Genomic DNA, 24,710 nt, shown 5'->3' with positions numbered 1-24,710 from the left:
GTTTTTAGAATTATTGAGATATCTAGCTAAAGCTGTCTTATCAGTCAGTAAATTCACTTCTGACTAAAAATAGTAACCAATTTTCACGGACGAAGGACTGGATTCTACTATTGTAAATACCGTTCAAAAACTAAATTGTTACCAGTTGTTGCTATATCAAATAATTTCACGACTACAGATTATAGAAACAATCAACTCCTTATTTGAATGTTTTTAGTCGATGTATTGATTACATTAAATATGTATAAAAAGATCCTATTCTGTTTTTTTTTTGTTCTACTTTTAGCTACGGGTATTTTGGGTTGCATACTTTCACTTCTGATTTAATATGGAAACCCAACTCGCTGATTATGTAACGCACCAGTAGTTTTGATAAAATTGTCATTATTTTGCTGCTTTCGAAACGACATGTGCCATATCACACCTATCAAATTGACAAACGTTCCGATAATAAAATTCCTATCACCCGACGAGTGCACTGCACTGATCTAGTATAATCTGTCTCCAATAAATTAATCTCTTGATCTCTTGTGATCCCACTGTAATTTTCCTCCACTTTTAGTATACAAACATATCATTTGAATAAACAACAATCAAGATAACACTTTATCTAAACATTTAAAAAACAACCTCGTGATAGTCGACACAAAATTAACAGTTACTCAAGCATTCACACACCATGAGTCTGACAATAGAAAACATCAAAATCGTCTCCTTCGACGTTAAAGACATTCGATGGCCGACATCTCTGGAAGCCCATGGCTCGGACGCAATGGTAAAACCACCTCTAGCATTTCAACCACCAATCTTTTTTTTTCAGCACACGGATCCGGACTACTCCTGCGCTTACGTCACCCTCAAACTCAAAACGGGCCTGGAGGGCCACGGTGTGACCTTCACTTGTGGCAGAGGCACCGAAATCGTGGTGGAAGCCTGCAAGTCGCTGAGTGACCTAGTGGTAGGTCAGGTCGTCAGTGACATCTTCAAAGACTTTGGAACGTTCTGGAGGAGTCTGACCAGCGAGAGCCAGATTCGGTGGGTGGGGCCAGAAAAAGGGGTCACCCATCTTGCTACGGCCGCTATTATTAACGCTCTGTGGGACTTATGGGGGAAACTCCTGAAAAAGCCGGTATGGCAGCTTCTGGCGGACATGGAACCGGAACAGTTGGTTTCGGTGATCGACTTCCGGTATTTGTCGAACGTCATCACGAAGGAAGAAGCGGTGGAGTTGCTGCGGAAGGGGCGCGCGGGGAAAGAGGATAGGATGAACCAGCTGCTGGCTCTGGGATACCCCGCGTACACCACCCAAGCAGGTACCATTTGTTAAAAAAAATCCCTGAAAAATTGGCACTGTTGGAGTGTTATCAACGGTTTTATAATAACCAGATGCAGATGTCTATAAATGTTTGTAACATGTAAATACTATTCGTCATAACTGATAAAACGATGTGTAACGACAGTTGCATTATATTATGTTTCAACAAGACCGTGAAAGCTTAGAATCAAAGATGGCAGTCATTTTTAGACACTAAAAGCTGTAATGTTAATGAGCACCTCATGTGATTTTATAATATAGTATCAAATCAGCCCCAAGAGACGCGTTTTCTAGCAAACACGGCCAGTAGATTCACTATCGCGTTTTGATTTCTTTTTAAACAAAGTACCATTTCGGTAATTTCATGTCTACGACAATCGATACCAAAAATTGTACAGTTGTGAGAGGTTGTCTTGATTCAATTATCACAAATTGATATTCAGATCGAAGCCCGCCCGTGATCACTAATTCTTCTAATATCTAGCACATTTTAGGATGGTTGGGTTATTCCGACGAAACTATCGTCGACCTTGCACATAAATACATGGACCAAGGATTCACAGCGTTTAAAGTTAAAGTCGGAAAGAATCTCTTTCAAGATATCAAAAGGTTGGAACTCATTCGCAACACCATTGGCTGGGACCGGATTTTAATGGTAGACGCGAATCAAGTCTGGGAAGTACAAGAGGCCATCGACTGGATGAAGCAACTAGCACACTTTAAACTACTCTGGATTGAAGAACCTACTTCACCTGATGATGTTCTCGGGCATGCCGAAATCGCGAAAGCATTAAAACCTACAGGAATTGCTGTAGCGACTGGCGAAATGTGCTGCAATAGAGTTCTGTTTAAACAATTCCTCCAAGCGAATGCTTTAGAATATTGCCAAATTGACTCGGCTAGAATCGGAGGTGTCAATGAAATCTTGAGCGTGTATTTAATGTGCAAGAAATTGGGAGGTTTGTGGGTCGAAATTTACGAACTTCGGTAACTTTTTATTTTTAGTTAAGGTATGTCCTCATGCTGGCGGGGTTGGGTTGTGCGAAATGGTACAACACTTGCAAATGTGGGACTACGTGGCGCTGTCTGGAACCATGGATGGGCGCTTTATCGAGTACGTCGATCAGCAACATGAACAGTTCGTGAACCCTACAATCGTCGAAAATGCTTGCTATTTAGCTCCAAGGGTGAGTTTGTGCTTCAATTAATCTCTAGTTTCATAGCGTGTTTTAGACTCCCGGATACAACACAACTCTAAAAGATGACGCTGTTGCTCAATACGAGTACCCTCATGGAAGCGTTTGGCAAGAAATGTTTGCTAAGGGAATTTTCCGTAGTCCAAGAAAAAATAAATAACTTTATTGTTTACACATGCTAAAAAATAAAATAGGTGTCGTAACTCATACGCGTTTACTGAACATGAAACGATCTAATTTCCTCTGTTTTCCTTTACGTTCTTCAGTCTCGGTAGAATCCGGCTGTTTCCGTTTTTCGTTGTCGCTATTTTTGGCTTTATTCTCTTTGGACTCGTAATCTACACCTGCGTACTTGTTAACAAGACTAAGAGGGTTGCTGGAGGTTTCTTCGTTCTTTGAATTTTTGGAAAATGGGTTTTTCGGCTCTTCACTAAACGATTCGTTAATGGTGGTGTTCGTAATATTTATACTTGACTCAGAAACATGAGAGTCGTCCGGAGTCGCCGGGACAATCTAAAGTGGAAATAAAATTAAGTCAACAACCACAAAAATTTCCTGGTACATCTAACGTTAAAAAATAAATACTTTTTACATGTGTAACATTAAAAAAAATACCGTTTCGTTTATCTCGCGATTTCTGGGAGTCTTCTTCGAGCTCAAAATAAATTTCCGGGTCACGCTAGGTGTGGTTGCTGCGCCCTAAACAACAAATGTCACTTGCGTCACACTAACAAAAATACTCACAATAACAAAACTTGTATCCTCAGCTTCCCCCACTAATCTTGACCCCAACTCCATCAACTTCTCCCCAATCAGTCTTTTATTCATCTTCAAGGCATACTTTGTCGCCAAACTGACCAACTGTGGATTCGCTAGAATCTCCATAAGTTCCACAGCTCTCTGATCCAAACCGTTCTTACAAGCCAACTACAAACCTCTCATTAGTGTTTAGTCTCCAATCGAACTCAACTCACCGCGAACGCTTTCAGACCCGACTCGTTAAACTTCTTGCCCAAATCTCTAACCTCCAAGTTCGACCAAGCGAAAAGGTTCATTTCCAGTTGAGTCTTATCGGTCTCCGGTTCAGCAAACGGTGGTTCAAGAACCAACTCACAAATTGTGGGTTTGGGAGTGAATCCTGGATAAATGGAGCCGCGACACTTTATCCCGAAAATGGTTTGACACGACTCCATTATAGCCGTGACGAAGAAACCATCGGATGGGCTTTTCAGGTGTCTGGTGGTGTCACAGAACGGTACCCATATGTTTTGATTGGTTGGGTGGAGACTTATCATCCCTAGGGAATCCATCATTGCGGGGGTCCCCAAGTCGGTGAATCCTAACCACAATAGGGTCGATTCTGGCCCCAGAGCTGCGTTAATGTCGCGGCTTTCCATTGTTAAACCCGAGAATTTGATAAGTTTGGTGTTTATACATTGGTCGGATTTACGAACAGGAGCGGAGTGGTAGGATACGAGGAGAGAGTCTTGGTGGCTGGAAAGAGAAACTGGAGGTCCTGGGATGGATAAAACACCTCTTTGTATACCGAAAACTGAACAAATCCTAACCAGGTAGTTATTAGTGGCTAAACAAACAAGCTTCTCGGATGCTGTTATAAGGGTGATTTCTTCCAAGGAGTCGTCAATTTTCAGCACCCATTCTTTGGAACTAGCGCTTAGTGGTATGACGGTTAATTGTCTAAAATCGACACGTGTTTAGAGAGTTTAAGCAAATTGTAGACATACTTTGCATTTGCTACTGCCACCACTGCTGTACTAACACAGCCCATGGTGTAGTCTTGATAATTCTGTAACATCATGCTATTATGGAATGTAGAATTATGAAACTCGATTTCTATGGATTTCCCTGAATCTTCGTCTGCTAAACAACCGTAAGATCTTATAATGGCGACGTCGTTCCAACATAGATATCGTGGATTTAAATGTTCGGGAGTTGACGAAGGCATGAAGGATGGCTGTAGGGGCATTTCAGGTGTTCGAGGTCGTGGAGTTGGCGCCGCGGAAGATTCTAAACATACAAATACATCACAGTAATGCACCTGAGTCACTAAGTTTACCTGCGAAGTTATTAAAGTATCCATACAGTAGGCAATTCCACGATTTTTATTTTTTCTACTTATTAAAATAATCAATTGCTATAGTGTTCCAAAGGTGCTTATTTGTCTAGAGAAACTTCTCATTTGAAATTAGGTTCCGCCTCTCATTTGATGGTGAGAAACTCATTTAGATGAGAAAGAATGAGTGGGTGAGGCATTATTTAAAGTTTTTTTTAAGAATAGTCTGTTTTCAACAATGTACTGTTTAACATTAGTCGAAAAAGTCAATTTTTTCTATAAAAATGTTTCATCTGCACCTTAGTTTCGCCTTCGTTTCATGACGATGACAAAAGTTCATTAAGGCGGAGTCTAGGTGGGTGGGCGGGGCACTTCTCCTATTAAAATAATCAATTTCCAACGATAACCTTTCAAGAAAGTGTTTCAAAAGGGGTTTGTCTACAGAAACATCTCATTTGAAATTAAGCTGCGCCTCTCAGTTCACGCAGAATAAAGAAACCCATTTAGGTGATCTATGACCCAAAATATTAAAAACAAAATTTACTACAATTACAAGAGATCCATTTGCTAGAAGCGACAAATATTTTTAATGAGAATAAACAAAACTGTTTAAGTTCGATACCGATATTTCCTAAGAGCTAGGAAATTGTACATATGTACTGTAAGTATGAAAAACTTTGAAAAAATTGTTCTATACTTGACGTAAAAAATGAATCAGTTCCGGTGATTCCCACAGAGTTGTTTGAAATTATTTTATTTAACGATATTGACTGTTATTTTTTACAAGAGTCAGCAAATTACCCGCATAATGATATACGAAGTGAACTATACTTAGCTGGGTTAACAGAGTTTATACATGTTGAACGCGTTTATTGTAAGTAGAATTTGCTGTTTTTCATTTAGCTATTTTTTTTTTAAATTTATACTAAGCGATAAACGTAGCTGCCCATTTTATAGATAATTAATGTACGAAGTTATTCTGGTGTTTCTCAAGGTTACAAAGTAATATTTTTATTGTTTTCATTTTTGTTAATGATGTAACATGTCTGTTTTTACCTACTGTCGATTTAATTTCGTTGGTAATATCAAACTGTAAGAGGTTACAAAATATTATTAACAAAACAATTCGTTAGTACGAAATCTATAAATTAATTATCAAGTTTATAAATAGTGTCTTGTGTCAATACCTGGAAAAATGGTCACAATACAAAAGTAATGATAATATTGAAAGATCACAAACCAGATTTTATAGTGAGCATACTGTAAGTATTTGTTGTTTATGATCAGTTTCACTTATTTATTTTCTGGATATTATATCTAGAGTTCGGAAAAAGTGTAAAATGCGTGTTAACGCGCGTTTGCAAAAAAAAAACGGATAACTTTAAATTATTAGTTTGAATTCAATTTCACGTTAATTTTGAGTCACCCACCACGAACTAAGTTCTGACCTTTCGGTATAATTCAAATGTGAAACACTTACTTTTTTTTAAAGTAATACATATAAATATAAATGCACATGTATGAAAGATCATACTTTAATACATGTATTTCTACCGCATATTTGCAATCATACATATTTTTAGATTCTGTTACGCAATTTTCCAAAGTGTTTTAATGGTAAGAAAACAAGGTTATTATTGTGATTTACATTTGAACAGAATTAATAAAAACAGTACTCTGGTATTAGCAGTAATTAAAACGCCAACACTTTCATCGTTACGTTGATTAATACTGTTAACCCATTACTTATGGTTACCTGCCTTAAGCACATTCACTAAGTGACGTGATCCCACGAAATTAACGTTGAGTATTATTTATTACCTTCAAAATTTAACTCTGGTTCCGGTTCTCCCATCACTTCTTTCTTCAGTTTTTCAACTGAAATAGCATTCTCATTATCGTCATCATCTGATTCGATTTGAATATCGCCAAAATCGAGTGCGTGTTCCGTAAATACGTCATCGTCTGTACTTTTGACTTCTGTACAGCCTGAAGCCAAACCTAACTGGCCCTCGACATCAGTATATACGATTTGACCATTCCCTTAAAAATCAACAATACTTTCCAGACACACCGACTTTTTGTATTTACCGGAAGGATTCCACATCAGTCCACATATGGAGGTGGAATTTGGGTGTTTGCTCACCTTTCGCACCCCACGAATACTAACGTGAAAAATAACAATATCGCCTTTGGTGGTAGTAGCTGCCAAATATTGGCCACAGGGCGACCACTGAACAATAGAATAGTGATTACTAACATCCGTACTATTCAAAGTAGAACTTTGTGACCAATCAGAAGTGTTTAAAACCACGACTGTGTCTTTATCCGGGTACGCTAAAGCACTACCATCGGGCGAAAAATCAATCCGACCTAAAACTCTCCACTTACTTCCACAAAAGCACAGTGTGAAAAGCACATACAAAGCAACTCCGCATTTGCAAAACTGTTGACTTTGGGGAAACACTCAATTTCCGTTTTTAGTGTTTTACTTCCCACATCCCACACTCTCAATTTGCCATCTCCCGAACTCGCCGCCAGGAATCTCGATGTGACGGCAACACTCAAACAGGGTCCCGATAGGCCGTCGAATATTTGCCCCTCGTTTCCTGACTGAGCTAAATCGAACAGTTTCGCCTCCATGTCTTCGCCGGCTAGGGCGATGTGCTACAATTTGACTTATCATTTCGAGTTGGTGATGCGGATTTTGTTCACCTCGCTGTCTCTGCTAAGAGAAATTTGATTAATGGGGGCAACGAATCTGTCTAAAATGCCGTTTCTTTCACCGCCTGGAAAGGTGAGGATTTGGACGTCGTTGTCGGACGTGGCCAAATATAGGTTTCCGTTTTTCTCGCGGACGCTTAGGGACCATTCTCCTATGCAGTTGTGGGAGGGATCGGTGCCCTCTTGGGTGGACCAGATTCGGACGTCTCCGTCGGCGCCACATGTAATGAATTTGCTGGAAAAAAGAGGTCGCTCGAAAAGTTAACTACATCTTTGGATACAGAGATGTCACTTTAATTCGCCTTATACAGGAGGTCACTGTGCTCATCTCCATTGCATTTTATGTGAAAGACTTCATGGTGGTATTGCCAATCTGTTAAAAGCACCTCGATTTGACAATAAAACGCAGTAACAAAATGTCTCTACAGAATTTAACAAAAATAGTAAAAATCGATATTCCGAATTTTAAAGATGTGGATTATTTTTGATTTTGTAAAGAAAATGCTATTTAAATTTGGTACTCCCCTATACCTATAATAAGACGCTCTCTTGCTTGTTCTTTATTTTGGGAAAATAATTTAACAAATTTTGAAAAGTTGTCTTAGAAGATACAAACTCGACTGTTCCTATTATTATACCTTTAATAAAAATGTATTTGTTTATCTACTCCAAAATCTTGATGACGTCGTCTCAAAATTTTAAAAGATATTTTAACCCTGCAGTTTAATTGCTTTGAAATTTAGCATGTTGTACGGTTATCAACCAAAACTTGTATATTTATCCCCACCAAAATTTGATGATGCCATCTCAAAAGTTTGCCAAGTAAATCCGAAATTATCCTGAAATAATAAAGTTTTGCTTCGATTTTCAAGAATTACATAATTGTGCTACAATTGAGTTATTTTTTTTTTTACTTAAACACAAGCACAATAAAAATCATACTTTTAGGTATGAAATAAACTCAAAGTCTCATTTAACATGAAAGAAACTATTTTTATAATCTGGGAAACATGTTTCGATTTCTGCTGACTTTATCTTCATTCTGAATTAACTTAAAAATTAAATTCAGTTATTATAAACAACACTACTCCGTGTATTCATTAATCATGTAGGAACAACCGTTTCTCCAAAAACACGTGATTTACCTAAACGCATTCATAATTTATGTAAATCTCTGTACAAATGTAAATGCGTCCTATCTTTCGTCTACCTGCCCTATGTTCCTACTTTCTCTTTCAGTTTCTAGAATTTTCTAAACTCTTTCTTTACCTACTTCTACCTCTCCAAAACCGAATCCACATGTCGAACATCGAAACACCCCTCCTTATCTTCGCCCTCGAGCTCTCAAACCGTAAGCAACTGATAAAAATCTGAAAACCGTAACCGTCGCTATTTGTCAAAATCACCAACGATACCCACAATCATATAAGATACAAGACTGATCAATAACGTCAGTTGAATTCGAAACATGTTTCAAATAGAATAAAAATTGTTTGTTTCACTTAGAGTGAGTTTTTGAGATAATTTTAGCAAAGAAAAAAATATTTAGACAGAATTTTCTTCGTCCCAGAAGTGCATTTCAACCAAATAAAAAAATATGTTGCAAATTTTATCTTTTTTTTTTATGACAACCTCTATAAGTTATAAAATAAAGAGATGTGTGGACTGTTAAGTGTATAGTCAGTACATGCTTAACTTTGATTGTTTAGGTTTATAAAGGGAAAAAGTGCGACGATTATGCAGGCTGCCCAGTCAAAACACACGAGGCGAGTAAAATTAATTCAGCTACAAAAGAACAAATTGTTCTTAATATTATTTTGCATAAGTAGGGTTTATAATTATTTTTTTTAATATTATTATTTAATATCGACGGCCGTATTCTTAAATTTTTGTGAAAATGAGATGAATCGTTCTTGATTTGATCAATAAAAAAAAATTGTGAGCCATGAGTCAATCGAACCAATGACCTTCGCATTGGTAATTTAACATGTTTACGGTAGGATCATGGAGTTCACCACACGCCAGTGCTTTTATATTGATATAAAATGTGACGATACAATTCCTAGCTAAGCAAATCAAGGCGGTCTCATAAACCATTAGTATATTTCAGAATTTAAATGGTGTTTACTAAACAATATTTGAGAGGGCGTCATGAAATCGTTGGTGGGGATGGTTAGTTAAATTTTGGATAGTGTTTTACCGTATAGGACATTCCTAAAACACATTAAACTTTGGCAACAACCAATCCGGTAATCTCATAAAAATCGACGCAGACAAGAGACTACAGTTTTAAGTACAAGTGGACATTTGTTTTTCTGTTTTCAGCCGAAATACAACAGTGTTGAAAGAAAGGTAGAGAAAATCATTTTTATGTAATACACTGCCAGACAAAAAATCCCCAAAAAAAGTTATGTTTTCTGTTACTGAATACATCATGGTTTTGCTTTTCGGAATATTTTTTACAAAAGTTGGACCAGTTGCAGGTAAACAAAAAATTAGAGCGTCCGGGTTTTCTTGTCTGGCAGTGTATTTTAACTAACAATGGAAGTACATACTTGAACAAATGTTTAATAAATACCTTCGTATTTTTTTTAATACGAAATTTTGTTTAACCAATGACGAATCAATATGTAAAAAAATGATAGATATATTAATTTCGAATAAAACAAACGTCTTGATAAATTCATGTTGGACGCATAGTCATAGTTTTAAAAATAATGAAAACTGTATTGTTCTGTTTGAAAAGATTTGCATGCTTATGTATTACATAAGTGTTTGGACGGTTAAATCAAAGTGATACATCCTGTATATAATTAATAAAACGAAAAGCTATGCAACCAAATATACATCCAGGGTGCGCTGTAGCATCTAATTCACAATCACAAACAATAACAAATTTATCTTTTTACTAAATAGTACCATTGTATTGTTCTAGTGTTACACTGAATGAGTTGTTAAACTACAAAATGAGACTGTATAGAAAAAAGCGTATTTAAACAGGCTTTATTTAATTTTTTCACCTTGCTTTGTGTTTCAAACAAACGATTGGCCTCTGTTTTAGATGAAACATTCATCCATCACTTTAGTTTTTGAAACGATCTGAATTCTTTGTCTTATAAATTCTGCAAGACTTAATTGTTAAGTGAGCCCCCATATCACAAGCAAAAACCTTAGCGAAATAGTAAATCGCACTTACCTGCCATCCGAGGAGAAGCAAGCATCTGTGTGCCCCTCGTCGTGGGCATATCGCAACGGCTCGTGATTCATTTTCCAATTTTCACAATTTTTACCCGAAATTTCACATGTGAGGTTAAGCTACTGTCAACATATTAAAAAGCGCGGGAAGAGCTCCTCGACAACTCGACAACCTTAAAAATGAAAAATCACCAACTTGAAGGAAACAAGCGTCTTTTTACGCATTTCTGAGAAATCCTGATATTGCGTATCGTGACATTGTAATGTCAGAGGCGATTAATTAGTTTAATTGTGGGTTAATTGCAGCTAAAGTTCACGAGAAAACGTTTGTGTTGGCGAGCCTGGCGGGCGGCAAATGCGAAAAAGTCGTGATTGAAGCGTGCTTTGCCTTTAAGTAGAGTATATTGGTCCGAGTTGGCTTCGGAAACAGTTGAATGTTGTTTTAACAATGTCTTCATTTTTGCGACGTGAAAGTCCTCGGAGTCTTCGAAACGCGTAAAGAGGCGTGGTTTTCGCATTTCCACAACAGCGTAACATAAGTGCTGCATTCTACACGCGTAGTTTGTCAACAGTTTGGTAACTTTTATCACCGTCTCGAGAGGGGGGAGCTGGGCGAAGCAACGGTATTATTACAGTGCGCGTCCGCCATTTTGATGTGCAGAAGTGGGGATATAGTTAGCACCTAGCGTTGTACAAGAAATCCAGAAAAGTGGCCTAGAAAAACGGAATTAGCCCTTGGAAGTCGCGTCTTCACACCCTACGAGCCCCCTTCACACACCAGAGACCCAGTGAAGTGCAGTGTTTATGTGTTTTCGAGCGAAGAAGAAAGTGTGTCCAACTTGGAACCTAGCAGCGTGGCTCCTGCCGCTTCTCTTTGTTTCTGTCACGGTTTAGCTTAAGGTAAGTTCGGTCCAAGGGGGCTGCGGGGCCCGCGGCCCCCGCGGCGCCCGGGACGCCGAAGCCGCCGCACACGGCCCGGTGCCTCCTCTCCTGGCAATGACCCGCATTTGCCATGTCGGAGTCCAAACGACGCACCAAACTTTGCATTCACCTGCAAACGTTTTCTTGCTAAAATCGAAAACTACGCCGACCTTGATTCGTGCTCTAAGATAATGAGCAGGTGTAGAGGTTGCTTTTTATTTTACGCACATGGAGAGGAAATTATGCAACGGGAGGACTACGCAACCCCCTCGTTCCGTTAATTAATACTCGAATTATGAACATCACTAGTCGCTCGATTAACCGATTACCGAATGACATTTTCACCGGTTTGTTTGTTTTCATGGCTACTTGATTGTTTGGCACTTTTGACAGAACCATACGTCTTTGCCTTTAATTAATTACGACAGGTGTTTCGATAGTGTATTGAAACGCGAGGGATCGATAAAATTTGATTAAATGGGTCTCGTAATTGGGACACGTGTTAGACCTAATTTGCCAGTTTTATGCAAACAATACGATTTTTTAAAAACATCCACGGTGATTATAACTGGTTGTTCATCAAGCTGCCAACGAATTTACATAAAAAGAAAAAAAAATTACACTGTTTTTGCGGGATTTGGGATCGTAAACAATTTCCACGGTCGTCATTTTGTGGAAGTCGCGCCGTATAAATTTGACATTTGAAAGATCTCTGACCAATCAACGCAGTCATTAGGACAGATCACAAACTACAATGTATTTGTTTATACCATTTATTGACGTAATGTATTCTTCCCTTTATCCCTATGAAGAAAAGAAAAAAAGTTGCATGTATTCATTCATCTTTGAATCATTTATATCCGACGCATTTTTACGACAGTAACGGATTATTTATACCTATTGTGTGTTGATTTAATCTTCACTTGTATGAATAAAATAGTACTCCTAAATGTGCGGGAATAAAACGCACTAATAAAATTTTATTATAATCAACCAGTGATTTTTTCTTGAGTTTAATATTACACACCATATTGAAGTAATTTAGACAATATTTATAAATACTGAAACTAAAGCTAAAACCACATAACAGTGACAATTCGTGTTATTGTTCTTCGGAAAATTTAAAAAAATCTCTCAGTTGTTGTGGTCAAATAATGCTTAAATTATTATTAGTTTATTAAAAATTAAGCATTTAATAGCAGACATCTATCACGGAACTTATAGATTAAAAATGTATTGTAACCTCACATTTGTAAGTTCCCGCCGAGTTAATAATTTTATTCGAAAATCGCACCTTCATTTATATGCAACAAACTCTGCATTAAGAAGTTCTTTAAATGGTTTAAAAGATATAAAAAAAATGTCGTCGGTATGTTTTTAACATAGAACAACTGTTTTATCAACAAAATTAGTCAAATGACTATTTGAATTATTTTTAGTTACCGTATAGTGTTGCCACACGTGTATTGTATACAGTGTTAAAACAGGAGTAACATCTGGAACTAAAATAAATATAATTTTCCCCAAAAGTATTCGAACAGGGAAGTTAGGTTTTGGTCTGCTTTTTTGGGTGTTGCTCATTTGCTTATGATGCCATTTACCTACACTTTTTTAACCTAATAATAATAAATTTTTCCATTCATTTGATCTTATCCTTACTACATAGTTCTTTATAGATATTTATAAGTTTGCATAGTTTACATAGATATATCTTAACTAATGACAAAATCAACTCAGATTAAAGTATGTTAAGGATCTAGTTTTTAGATAATATTGATGTGTCTAGATTTATAAAAATCTTAATATTTTCCTATTGTATCGATAGTAACGATCATTTCGACGCTTGGATAAGGTCATGCATTGTCCATTAAAATCTAGATGATTTTATGACTTTTAGTAAACTATTTTTAAGATGTTATTAACATTGCCATATTAAAAACACATTAGCCAAAAAAGTGTTCAAAAGTGATTAAAAACGTGTGACTCTAAAAAATACATGTGATCGTACACCAAACAAATAATGACGTCACGAACAAATGAATAGCGTCAAAAGAGCACCATTAAAAACAATAATTTACTTGGCTTAGCGTTGATATTATTTATATATTATTACATTATTTAAATGATGCTAAAAGTAGTTTACACGCTGTAGTAAATGCTATGACCTGACTTACATGATGATTTTTGAGTTAGGTCTAGTAATATTCATAACAGTAGTAGAAGGTAAACATGAAATTTAATTGTCGGTGTTTGTTATTATAGGTATGCATTTTCTCAAGTTGTTAAATCAGTGTTTTTATTATTCCTTACTCAGAATATTTGGTTCATTTTTTTCAAGTTTGACGTATGGGAGGGACATGAAAAAGTAATAACGAAATAGTAGACTGTACAGTGAACACGGATTTGTAGTTATTTCTTATGGATATGAAATTTGATCCGTGTAAATTGTAGTTCTCTAGTGGACATTAAGCAAATGAGTTCTGGAAATTCCCAAGTGCATAAGGAACAATTTACAACCCTATTTACAGATTATTATTTTCTAACTATCCAAGAATATTATATATCACTAAGTTTTCTTTTAAAGTTGTTATTGCAATAATAATACATAATGTAATTAAAATTCACCATTTCAAAACCGGAAGTATACGTATTAGATTTATTCCAGCTTGCGTTTTGATATACGGGCAATGAGCATTTTTCTAAACAGTCCTGTAAAAGGAAAGATTGAAAATGTTTAAAATTCTTAACACTTTTTTTATTTACATTTCTTTATTCTTCGTTATTAACTTCCCGTGAGAGCGTAAAATTAGTAAAATGTATTATAATTAACCACTCTGTGTGAAAGTTTTGAATTAAACAACCCTTTTTTGGTGTTGTAAATTCCAACCAAAATTTTATTGATTATTTTTTCCAGAATTCTTAATTGAAATTAATTTTTTTGACGTCACAATGATAAACTTGGTATGCTTGTTTTGCAAAACTGCTGCAGCGTTAATTTTCGTGTTCATTTTTACAATGGGATTCCGCGAGTTTGTTTTACGCCAGTTAAGGTAAGCTAATTGCATCGAGGGTTATTGTTAAAATGTTTACTTAGATTTTCCGACAGTAATAAAATAAAAATAAAATAACAAAAGTCGACCAGTGTTACTATACTCTCCGACTTGCGAGGTTCACAGCTTTGCAATGTTTACTCTCACATATTCAGACTTTAAAAATGGATTAAGTGTAAAACAATGATTTGAAACCTTCGAGAACGAATGCGTGCAAATTGTAAATATGCCGGTTTAATATTTTAAAATATTCAAGACTAATTTAGAAAAATATCAGTAAGTACGTTTTGGATGTCCAAATTCCTGTTCTCCTTAATTGGCAAATATAGAAATCCTATCACAATTTTTTTTTGTGTGGCTTTGTTATAATGTTCATGTTTAAATAAATAGGCGCTGAAATGTTTAATTGATATCGTACTAATTGAAGTTTTCCGAATAAAAATCGATTTAGATTAACTTGTACGGCGATTTATTGTTAACTGTTCCGTATTTTGGACAACCACAAACTTCTTTAGCTGCTTCAATTAATTACGACAGGTGATTTGATACTGTATTAAAATGGATCAATAAAATTTGATTAAATGTGCGTCGTAAATGGGACACGTCAAACCTAATTTTACTAGTTTTATACAAACAAAACGAATGTTAACGTTGTATATATTTTTTCTAGAGCATTGTACACCTTAATTAATTGTTTCCAGGTTTAAGTTTGTTCACCTGAAGTTGCGATAATCCGTAAATTGAACGTTGTGTTGATGTCTAACGTTGTTGAATGTTTTTTGGATAGTCAAAAGTGCAGGAACTTGAACGCATTTGGTGAAACATTAATTATATGCAGGTATGCTAATTTATCATGTAGAACAGACTGTAAAGTACTGTGTTGGTATTCTTAACATGCTTGACGTGAAATAAATATCGTAATTAGGTACTTATGTACAATATTTACGTAAAACGTTTTTTTATTTCTTCGTCGAATCTGGCTAGTGTTATATCATCGTAGTTTGTAATACGGTACGTAATTTAATTGTTTTTTATTCTAAAGGTTTTTTTTGTTTGTTTTAAAATATAATTCGTGTCAGACATTCTATTGGTTTGTTTACCACGTGGCTGTGGATTTTACGCTTCGTCTTAATGATGATTAGTTACAAATATATCAAATATCAAATTTTGGTGACACGATTGATGCAAAAGTGTAACAATCTAGCTTACGTTATTTGAAGGTGTCAAATTTTTTATTATAAAGTCAGGTCATATCAACGTTTATAATCGCTTTGTATGTACGATATTACAAAAGTGCTCTCACGGATGGAACAAAAATTTGCATGTATTTCGCACTTTTACCTGGCTAATGAGTATATTTATTTTGCATTATATCTGATGATAATTATGTTGTATTAGCGAATACTAAACATGAAAGTTAATTGATGTTTGTGGTTGTATGGATTAATACAGTTGTTACTAACGTATTATCTTTATATTTATTAAAGGGAAACGTACTATACGTTTTTATGGAAGTTTTACTATAATCGTTATCGGAGTCATTGCAGTATATTTTGTTATTTTTCGAACTCAAATAGTGGCGTTAGCTTAACCAAATTATGTATTATGTAGAACGTGGAAACTATTTAAAATATATTTAATAAATTAACAGTCAGCAAAATTGCAACTTTGCTAATTTTTCTTTGAATTTTTCGAATGGGAATCCCCGATTGTTTTGCCCACTGTATCTCACGAACTAATGTTAGCAATTAATATTAATGTTGGTAGATGTTAAGTATTTAAATTTTCCAACGTTAATAGCCAATTTGCTTTTGCGAAAATTGGGTTCAGTTTCACCGCAAGGCTTTACCTGTGTTTGTTTCGGATTTTCCGGAGGAGTAACTCCTGGAATTACATTTTTAAATATGAGTCATAATAAAGAAAATATTTTTTCAACTTTTGTGTTATCACCGAATAAGCGTAAACAACATAAAAGTTGCAAACTTTGTTAAACCTACAACGAGTAAATAGATTTTATTGGTTGTAAGCTATTTATATCTACTTGATTATGATTATTCTTTAATTTGCCGAAAAAAGTGGTATGAAACGAGCTTTTGACGGAGTGAAATACTCCAGTGTTACAAATAATTTTATTTTTAGATTCGACGAACAACAAATCGTTAATCAAATAACATAAATCGTTATTTTGTACGACCACTATAAAAAGTATAATTACAAAAAAAATATGTAGATACATTTTATTGTTGGTTGTGTCAATTTTTTGTGGCAGAAAATATAAATTTATTACGACTGGACGGCCAAATGTGTGAATCCTCCCTAATTAAAATGGACTTTTAGAGGCTAGTAAATTTTTATGTTGAATATTGAAGTAATATTTACTGGCAGAATTTTATGCAGATGTATTTTATTAATTTTTCCTAGTAGTCAATTTCATATACACTTAAACACAAACAAAAACATAACTATTCTGTTTTATAAATTATCAGTTGTCCAGGTCGAGGCCAAGGTGTTTGACGCATAAAATATGTTATGTTATTTATATGCAACTATGCAAAATAGTGCACTTATCTTTTCCCACTTTTATCTTGAAAAGTGTAAAGGTACTTTTGTATATTGGTTTTTCATAAACAGTTTATAATTGGCATACCATTACAATTTTTTAACAAACGAAGCACATCGTCAAAGTGAAATACTAACAAATTTTTCTTCTTTACGTCTGCTATTTAAACTTATTGCTTTGTTTGAACCCTATATATCATAGTTGGATATCATATACATTTTCTGTAAGTACAGTGTTTTATTAATCAAAAGTTTTCGACATATTTGCATTTCTATGTCAAAAATGTTCGTTCATTTTTAAAAATTCCCGACTCCGCCATATTTAAAGATCTACGCCTAGAATTTTGCATACAATTTTTTACTAATCTTGCCTCCAGAATATAAACAATTGAAGGGTTTTAAATTATACAGTTGAAAGAAACACGTTTTCGTTTTTTGTAACATCAATTTACAGTGAGACCATCAAAATTCATAATTTCCAAAATTAGCTGAGTAAAAACGTCAAAAAATTGTGTCAATAAAGATAAACCGCCTTGAACTTGACCCAATAAGTTCAAATAACGATTTTTTTGTTTACAAGGGTGCCTCTTGAAAATTAGCTCGTAACAGGTAAAGTTGACACGACACTTAGAATACGTCAGTTTTTACATATTCAAATGCCTTGTATTTTATAACGCTTTTGACCTTATCTCTAAATAAGCTTTCTATTGATACCCCAGATTTCTTAAGATTTATGCTAACATTGGGAATTTTAGGATAAATCCCTATAAATCTGGTATCAAAGAAAAGCTTTCTTGGCGGCAAATTTGAAACTGCCATAAAAATGTAGAAAGGTGAGAAAATTGACAATTTGCAAATTTAATCACCCTGTGTTTAAAAGTAAACCATAAGTTTAAAATTCTGTTTTTTAATGCGTATGTTCATGTAAAGTAGTTAAAAAGTTTTGTGAAAAATTGGAATTCTCAGTGTTTAAAAATGGTGCCGCTATGAATTAATTTTTCAATGTGACCATTTTATTCCATGAAAAGGTAAACCATTCATTAAAAAACCTTTGTGTGGTTTTTTTTTTTCAGAAAGCGTTGGCTGTTACCTATAAAAATTACCGTTTTGGTGTGTAGTTTTTGACTGAGCGTCTTGTATATTTAAAAGTAATTGTGTATTCTAGTACTAAATGATTTACAGTTTACAATAGTTTTTATTTATTTTTTTTAATTAATTTTGTATAGTATGTAATTTAGGTTCCAAGCATGTATAGAACACTATTGAATGTGCTTCGGTCCAGAGTACTTTTAGCAGGCAGATAAACGAGACACGTGGCCGTCGCATTTTACAAAGAAAATATTTCAAAACCTAAACTGTATTAAAAATTTATTTAAAAAAATTGTGATGTAGTTCGGTTCATTGATTCAAATGCGGAATACTGAGTTGTTATTCACACAAGCTATATTGTTTGTTGTGAACTATAAGCGTGTTTCACTAAATATTTGCCTCGGTTGCTTTTTGTAGACGAGAAGATGAGAAAAGGTTATGATTCTGCATACACAAGTTCAAGAAAACTTCGAGTAAACAATTTTATTTCTTCTATCGATGAAATTATACTTTCTAAGCTAAGTAAACATTTTAAGTGTAGTAAACATTTCAGATCTAAAGTGCATAATGCGTTAGATTGGTACATCATTGTCTTTGTATTTTGTATTGCATAATTCATTCAAAGTTCAGATTTTGATATTTATTTCACAGGTGTAATTTAATCATTACGTAAATTTGTCAGTATTATACGACAAAAGTACCATATGATTTAGACAGCGGTGCTTTTTATTCAGAAGCTTCAATAAAACCAACGTATTTCAACGAAAAAATTTCGAATATTTTCTCTCGCACCATCTAGAGAAGTCGCACAAAACATGTTTGGGATATCCAAACTTGACCAAGTTTGTACAAAGTCTTGGAATTGATCGCAACCATATCCGCAATGTTCAAATCACCATAAATCTCGACTCATCCAAAACCAGTTATACACCTAGCATCCTATCGTTTTCGGTACCCAGATTAATGACCCATACGAAATCTTAATTAATGACGCGTCACGTCATGTGGGTGTACCAGTAGAAAGAAACTTCTTGGCCTTGATGAATTATCATTTCTAAAGTTACTGAGCGCGTATTCGTTAACCAATAAAAAGCGACAAGAGAAAGTCCAGTCCTGATCACTTACGTAAAGTAGGAAAAACTCGATTCATATGGAAACATGCGCGAATCATAATGGCGTGCTTTTTACGCTTACCTTCGTTTCACTTTTGCATAATCCTACCTCAACAATCCTAGCAACAAGTTACCCGCTGTTGTTTACGTCGACCGTATAAATCGGAGTTTATTTTTTCCACGTAAGTGAATCAATTAACGGTAATGCAACGTAGCGCAACGTCAAGGGGACGATTTAATCTGTGATTTCGCCGCGTCGACGAAAATCCTGGAAATGCTGATCGTTGGAGAACCGGGCCAATAATAAAATCCCGTCGGTCCGGATTTTTTTCGAATAATTGAGTAATAAACAAGGGCGGAGTCAGCGGAATCGCAGTCGACAGAAGTACAAAAAAGTTGTGTGATTATTCGATGCATTTTTAATCATTATCCCTTTTTGCGAGCGAAAACAATTAAAGTTTGTCTGTATTTTTTTTTCGTCGTCGCTGGTGCGGGCGCCGATCCGGAGGAAAACTTTGCCGGATTTATAACTTTGCTCATACTTTGGTATAAATTTTTAACGAATTAAACTTTTTTACAGGGGACACAATTTAAAGTTTTGTAACTGTTCTGACGTCGGTCGGTGGTAGCGGTAAAGGACGTTTCAGTTAATTTGAACTCGGCGAGAGTTTTCGCCGAAAAAAAGGAGAGAGGGAATTATGTCGTTTTATCGGTTCTTCTTGTGTAATTATTTTCGTGGAGATAGAAGGAACGCTACCGATTTGCGGCCACTTTCAAACTTTGTTTATTTATTAATAAAGATAATGTCGAGTTTGCGAACGTTTAAACTGATAAGGATTTTTTGGTGGGATTTGTTGGAAATGTCGCGACCTAAATGCACGAGCTGGAAAAGTGCTAATCGAAGTGGTAGGGGAGAACACCGCAGATGGCTGTTTGCATTTGAACTTGCTTCTTTTTTAATAGTGTGTATACCCGTTCCGGACAAATTTAATTTTGAAGCAAAAACTCTTTTCTACGTGTATAGGTAGATAAATCTATAATCTTAAAGTACACTAAAAATTTTATAGAATCGATAGTCTAGCTTTCGAGACTATCTGTCTAATAAAATCGTCACAGATAGACACCGACAGACAAACAGACGGAAACGATGGTCGTTGCCAATCACACTGATTAAATTTTTAATAAGATTCTGACCCCTTCAACTCTCTAATGTTTACACTGATAATAACTTATAAACAGATGAAAGACACAAATGAATTTATTTCCGGTTTTAAGCACCATAAAAAAGCACAGAATAAATAAATATTTTAGCTCAATATATCCGTTTTAGCTGTTATAAAAGTTTATGACAAATTCCAGTTTTATCGTACTTTTTACCAAAAACATACCCGTTTTTAAGTATAAAATCAATTACACATTTTTTTATCCTTTTATGGTTTGTTTTCAATTTCCTACGCAGGACAAAACTATTTTTTTTCTAGGAGTGTTAAAATTTTGTTTACTTCAAATTTTTGATACAAATTAAGTATTATTATTTTGATTATAAATATTAATAGTAACTTTTTGGCGATTATTAAATACAACACGTCAGGATTTAAAAATTTACAAGAATGTTGATTTCGAAAAGAATTCTCAATATATCTGTTTGCTACATTGATTGCCTATCATTCACCGTGTCCCTTTAAAGTTGCGATGTCCGTCCCTGCCTCTGCTAGCACACGTTCTCTTAAAACAGTGGCCTATATAATTGCAGAGATTTGACAGCTTCAATTGTTCAGCGATATTTTAAAGTATCCAAGAAAAAATCGTAGACTCTCAACTAGCAAAGGACGAAGAAACTCTTGAAACTCTTTTTCTTCCAAAAATTTACACGACCTGGAACAGTAAAAAATTATACTCCTAAAGATCCGTATTTACCTTCATTATAGAGTAGACCCCATCGTTCACTTTTTTTTTTAATTCTGCTCATGATGTTATGAAAATACTACACTTAGACTGACAGACATCCTACGGACTTTTGCTTAATAAAAGCTATTACGCTTGCAAATAGTCGATATAAATACATATATGCATATTTTTCTCCACTGGTATAATAATGTTATTCTGTGTATTGACTTCGTCTCAATAAAAAATATCACGCCGAGTAGAAAAAAAATCACTTCTAATGTTATTGTACAAACAGCTAGCATGATTTTAAAATTAATAATAATAATTAAAGAAAGTTTTTAACATTTTAAACTTTGGACCATTTTTAACACATCATTAGTTAATAAAATAAATACGTTAACATAAATTCTACTTGGAACTACTTAATGAACACTGCAAGGAATTCATTTTGTAATGGTGTGTTTACATCTTTTTTTGTATACTTTGTACTTTAAGAAGTTGTGACTTTCGATTTTTACTTCACGACCGTATGGTTTGTGAGTTTCCTATTTCCGTCTGTTTGTCTGTGGGCGTCTATCTGTTGATGATTTTATTAGACGGATAAATGTTTGTACTTTAAAATAATAGGTTTATCTGTTTATCATTTCCTCTCCAAAAATTTTATATCATCTCAGAAAATTATTATTATTATATAAATATCGTGCAGAGGTAAAAACCTATTTATGATTGTCAGATGGAACAAAATAAATTATCTAAAATTATTACCGCTTGTCCCCAAGAAAAGGTTGCTCCCCAGAATGATTTTTTAATCTGGTTTTAAGAACTAGTACGCTATTAGAATTTATATTGTCCGTCTCTGCATGATTCCAAAGTTGAAACACACGATCGGTAAGAAATTGCCGTCGCCATTTCGTTTTATATTTTTCGTAAAAGAGCTTTTTATAGTGGCCTCGAAGGCGGAATACATCAGTAAGAACAAAGATGATGAAAAGGTCGACATTAAACTTATTAGTATTATTTGATGTTTAAGTTGGAAGTTTCAGTAACTTCCTAAGCTTTATTTTCCAAATTCCGTTATATCAGTTTTTTCATTAACTGCACGCCATGCTGCGAAAAAAAGTTCGCTGTCGAAGATAACATCCAAGTTGTTGATTTGATGCGGTATATGAATATCAATAGCATATATTGTTGGGGTTGTTTTTGCCCCTGTTAACCAGGTGCGCGTCCAATTGTAAGCTACTCTACAACCTGCCATTGTCGGCATAAAAAACATGAAATGACTTTAATGGAAATAGTAGATCGGACACATAAACGGAAATAATATTGGACCCAGAACTAATCTCTGCGGAATACCAAAGATCGGTATATTTCCAGGTGAGACCTGAAATGGTGATACGCTGGTTGTGTAAGTCGTTCGAAATCAGAGACAAAACAGGTTAAATAGGGTGAACCTGCACGGTTCTTACAGCCAGTCGTTACGTTTTTTTGTAGTGGGGTGTTCAATACATTTTCAGCATGTAATATCTCCATTATTAACAGACTCATTGTTATGCAATTTTAAAAATGACTTGTCCACAATTTTCTCTCTACAACGAGAATTTACTATCTTTTTTTTTTATTTTAGTGAAATTTTTCATTAACATCTCTGTTATTTGTGGAAATTTAGGAGCGCAGTTTTCGCCACTGTTTTTACTTGGCTTTCTGTCGTTGAATATAGTTGAATTCATACTTCGGTGAAAAACACCCGAGTTTTAGACAAATTTGTTTACAGCAAAAGCTGTCATGACGTGAGGAGGCCTTGATTAAATATTTATGTTTTTGATATGTAAAAATTGTATTTCTGAAAAATTGTAAATTACATGTTTTTCGTGTATCTTTTGACGGTTGCATGAAGGTGCACACATGTGTTAATGAAATAAACCTATATCCATGTACTAGTATATAAAATGTGAACTGAAAAAACTTTTTGATTAAGAAATTAATTAAAATAATTTAAAGTTGACTAATTTGTATGTTAGTAAACTTGGATTACTAGGAGTTTTAGCAGAATTTTTAATTCATTTAATATCATTTTGTCTGAGTATCGGGGAAGTTGTAAATCCGCGCCACTTCCTCCGCATCGCTCTATTCGAGACTTCCTGTGCAGCTGGACGTCCCTAATAAGAATTCATCGCCTCGTGTAAATGAATAAAATAATTCGACGTATTCAGATTCCCGCTTTCCGATTCTCTGATAGCATTTTTATTGAATTGTTACGAAATGTTTGTGGGAGAGGTGACCGTGAGATTGTTTATCATTACACTTGTTGGAAAAGTTTCCAACGGAATTTTCCCCGATTTTCTCTCTCCTGCATCGGCGACCGCAATCTCATCGAAATTCTCCTGTTGTTGTTTATTTTTTTCGATGCACAGTAGCAGCAAAATTCTTCGACCGCCTATTTTTAGCGTCTTATGTACGAGCACGTGAAATGCTTTCGATTGATTCACGGGGAAGGTGAGGAGCGAGGAAAACACTGCGAGCAAAACTCTTGTGGAAAGCGGTAGGTCGCGCGCTATTAATAGAGACGTTTTGTATACGAAAACGTTTTCTCGATCGGCTTTCTAAGTGTGGGTCGACGGTTTTGACGGATGTTCCATGTGATTATCGTCGCGAGAACGGCGAAAAAAGAAAAGTAAGACGGTAATAAGAACGTGACCGTGCAGACGCGGGAGAGGATGGAGCGGCAATTTCACCACTTTCGATGGTCGGTACGTAAGCGCCGGTAAAGTTCTGTAGGTTACGAGGTGTCCCATAAGGAAACAGACAAATTTCGAGTAGACCTAATTCATATTTTGAAAGTTCAAAAAAATGTGCCGCTAATTACAATTATGTTATAAGTTTTTTTACAATCGACATGCTAGTTAACCCCAATCATTCAACTGAATAATTGGTTACATAGAGTAAATTAAAACAGAAATTCGTTTACTTTAAAAAATATTGTGATGCACTTTTGATTAATGTTCCCATAACGTGCAATTTCTTGTTGAAGATCTTCTAAATTATCAACCTACTGCTGCAACACTGTTTTTTAAAAAAGAAACCAGTGGTGTCAAGTCTGGAGAGAGTGGAGCATATTCAAGATAACGTCTTAGGAAAATGATTCGATTGATATAAAATTCTTTTTCGCTTTTCACCCATTATCTTTGTTCCCTTGATAGGTGTCTAAGCAATGTCTTTTTAACTCCTAATCCATTTTTTTGTTTGATGTTTATTGAGGTTTTCCGCACACCTTAGTTGCTGTCCTGTCTCCCATTTTTTATATGTGTACTCTATTTTGTCTCGCATAAAATGTTTGACTTTCTAAATCTTGTCGAACATTTTCTAAATTGTGTTTTGCGTATATTTCGTTTGCTCTTAAGTCTTGTTTAGGTCAACAAGAAACATACCAAATGTCATAATCTAATACAACAAAACTTCAGAGTTGGCATATCTTATTTTTTCAATAGTCCAGGGTACAGTTTTAAAAATTAAAGCTTGTCTCGTTAACTAATGGGACTTGGCTTGCGTGTGCATGTGAATGGAGCACAATCGGACATTTTATGCCTTGTC

At 35.0% G+C, this 24,710-nt stretch overlaps 3 protein-coding genes across 5 annotated transcripts in view; 2 read left to right on the top strand and 1 right to left on the bottom strand.

The window, feature by feature from the left end:
- The first annotated feature begins 435 nt into the window (after window positions 1-435).
- On the top strand, window positions 436-2,718 carry LOC135125908 (mitochondrial enolase superfamily member 1-like). The gene is made up of 5 exons (XM_064051674.1): window positions 436-775; window positions 821-1,313; window positions 1,810-2,274; window positions 2,321-2,502; window positions 2,549-2,718. The coding sequence occupies exons 1-5, from the start codon at window positions 680-682 to the stop codon at window positions 2,669-2,671; spliced, it is 1,359 nt and encodes a 452-aa protein (XP_063907744.1). The 5' UTR covers window positions 436-679; the 3' UTR covers window positions 2,672-2,718.
- Window positions 2,653-10,660, bottom strand: LOC135125907 (WD repeat and HMG-box DNA-binding protein 1-like). Its single transcript, XM_064051673.1, has 10 exons — window positions 10,506-10,660; window positions 7,301-7,544; window positions 7,009-7,252; window positions 6,677-6,958; window positions 6,407-6,628; window positions 4,257-4,539; window positions 3,486-4,209; window positions 3,256-3,438; window positions 3,127-3,210; window positions 2,653-3,024 (listed from the first exon to the last, which is right to left on the bottom strand). The coding sequence occupies exons 1-10, from the start codon at window positions 10,574-10,576 to the stop codon at window positions 2,716-2,718; spliced, it is 2,646 nt and encodes an 881-aa protein (XP_063907743.1). The 5' UTR covers window positions 10,577-10,660; the 3' UTR covers window positions 2,653-2,715.
- A 294-nt stretch (window positions 10,661-10,954) lies between these two features.
- LOC135125917 (C-terminal-binding protein) overlaps window positions 10,955-24,710 on the top strand; it is a 36,359-nt gene continuing 22,603 nt past the window's right edge. Inside the window, exon 1 of one of the 3 annotated variants that reach the window (XM_064051690.1) lies at window positions 10,955-11,404. The gene's annotated coding sequence lies outside the window, so the exon portion shown is untranslated. The remainder of the gene's footprint in view (window positions 11,405-24,710) is intronic. The other 2 variants (XM_064051688.1, XM_064051689.1) reach the window with 2 other exon arrangements.

Source organism: Zophobas morio, unplaced genomic scaffold (assembly GCF_036711695.1).
Source record: "Zophobas morio isolate AGI-343-1 ecotype UQ-CSIRO unplaced genomic scaffold, CSIRO_AGI_Zmor_V1 ptg000009l, whole genome shotgun sequence".
NCBI lineage: Eukaryota > Metazoa > Arthropoda > Insecta > Coleoptera > Tenebrionidae > Zophobas > Zophobas morio.
This window is presented reverse-complemented; position numbering and strand designations above follow the sequence as displayed.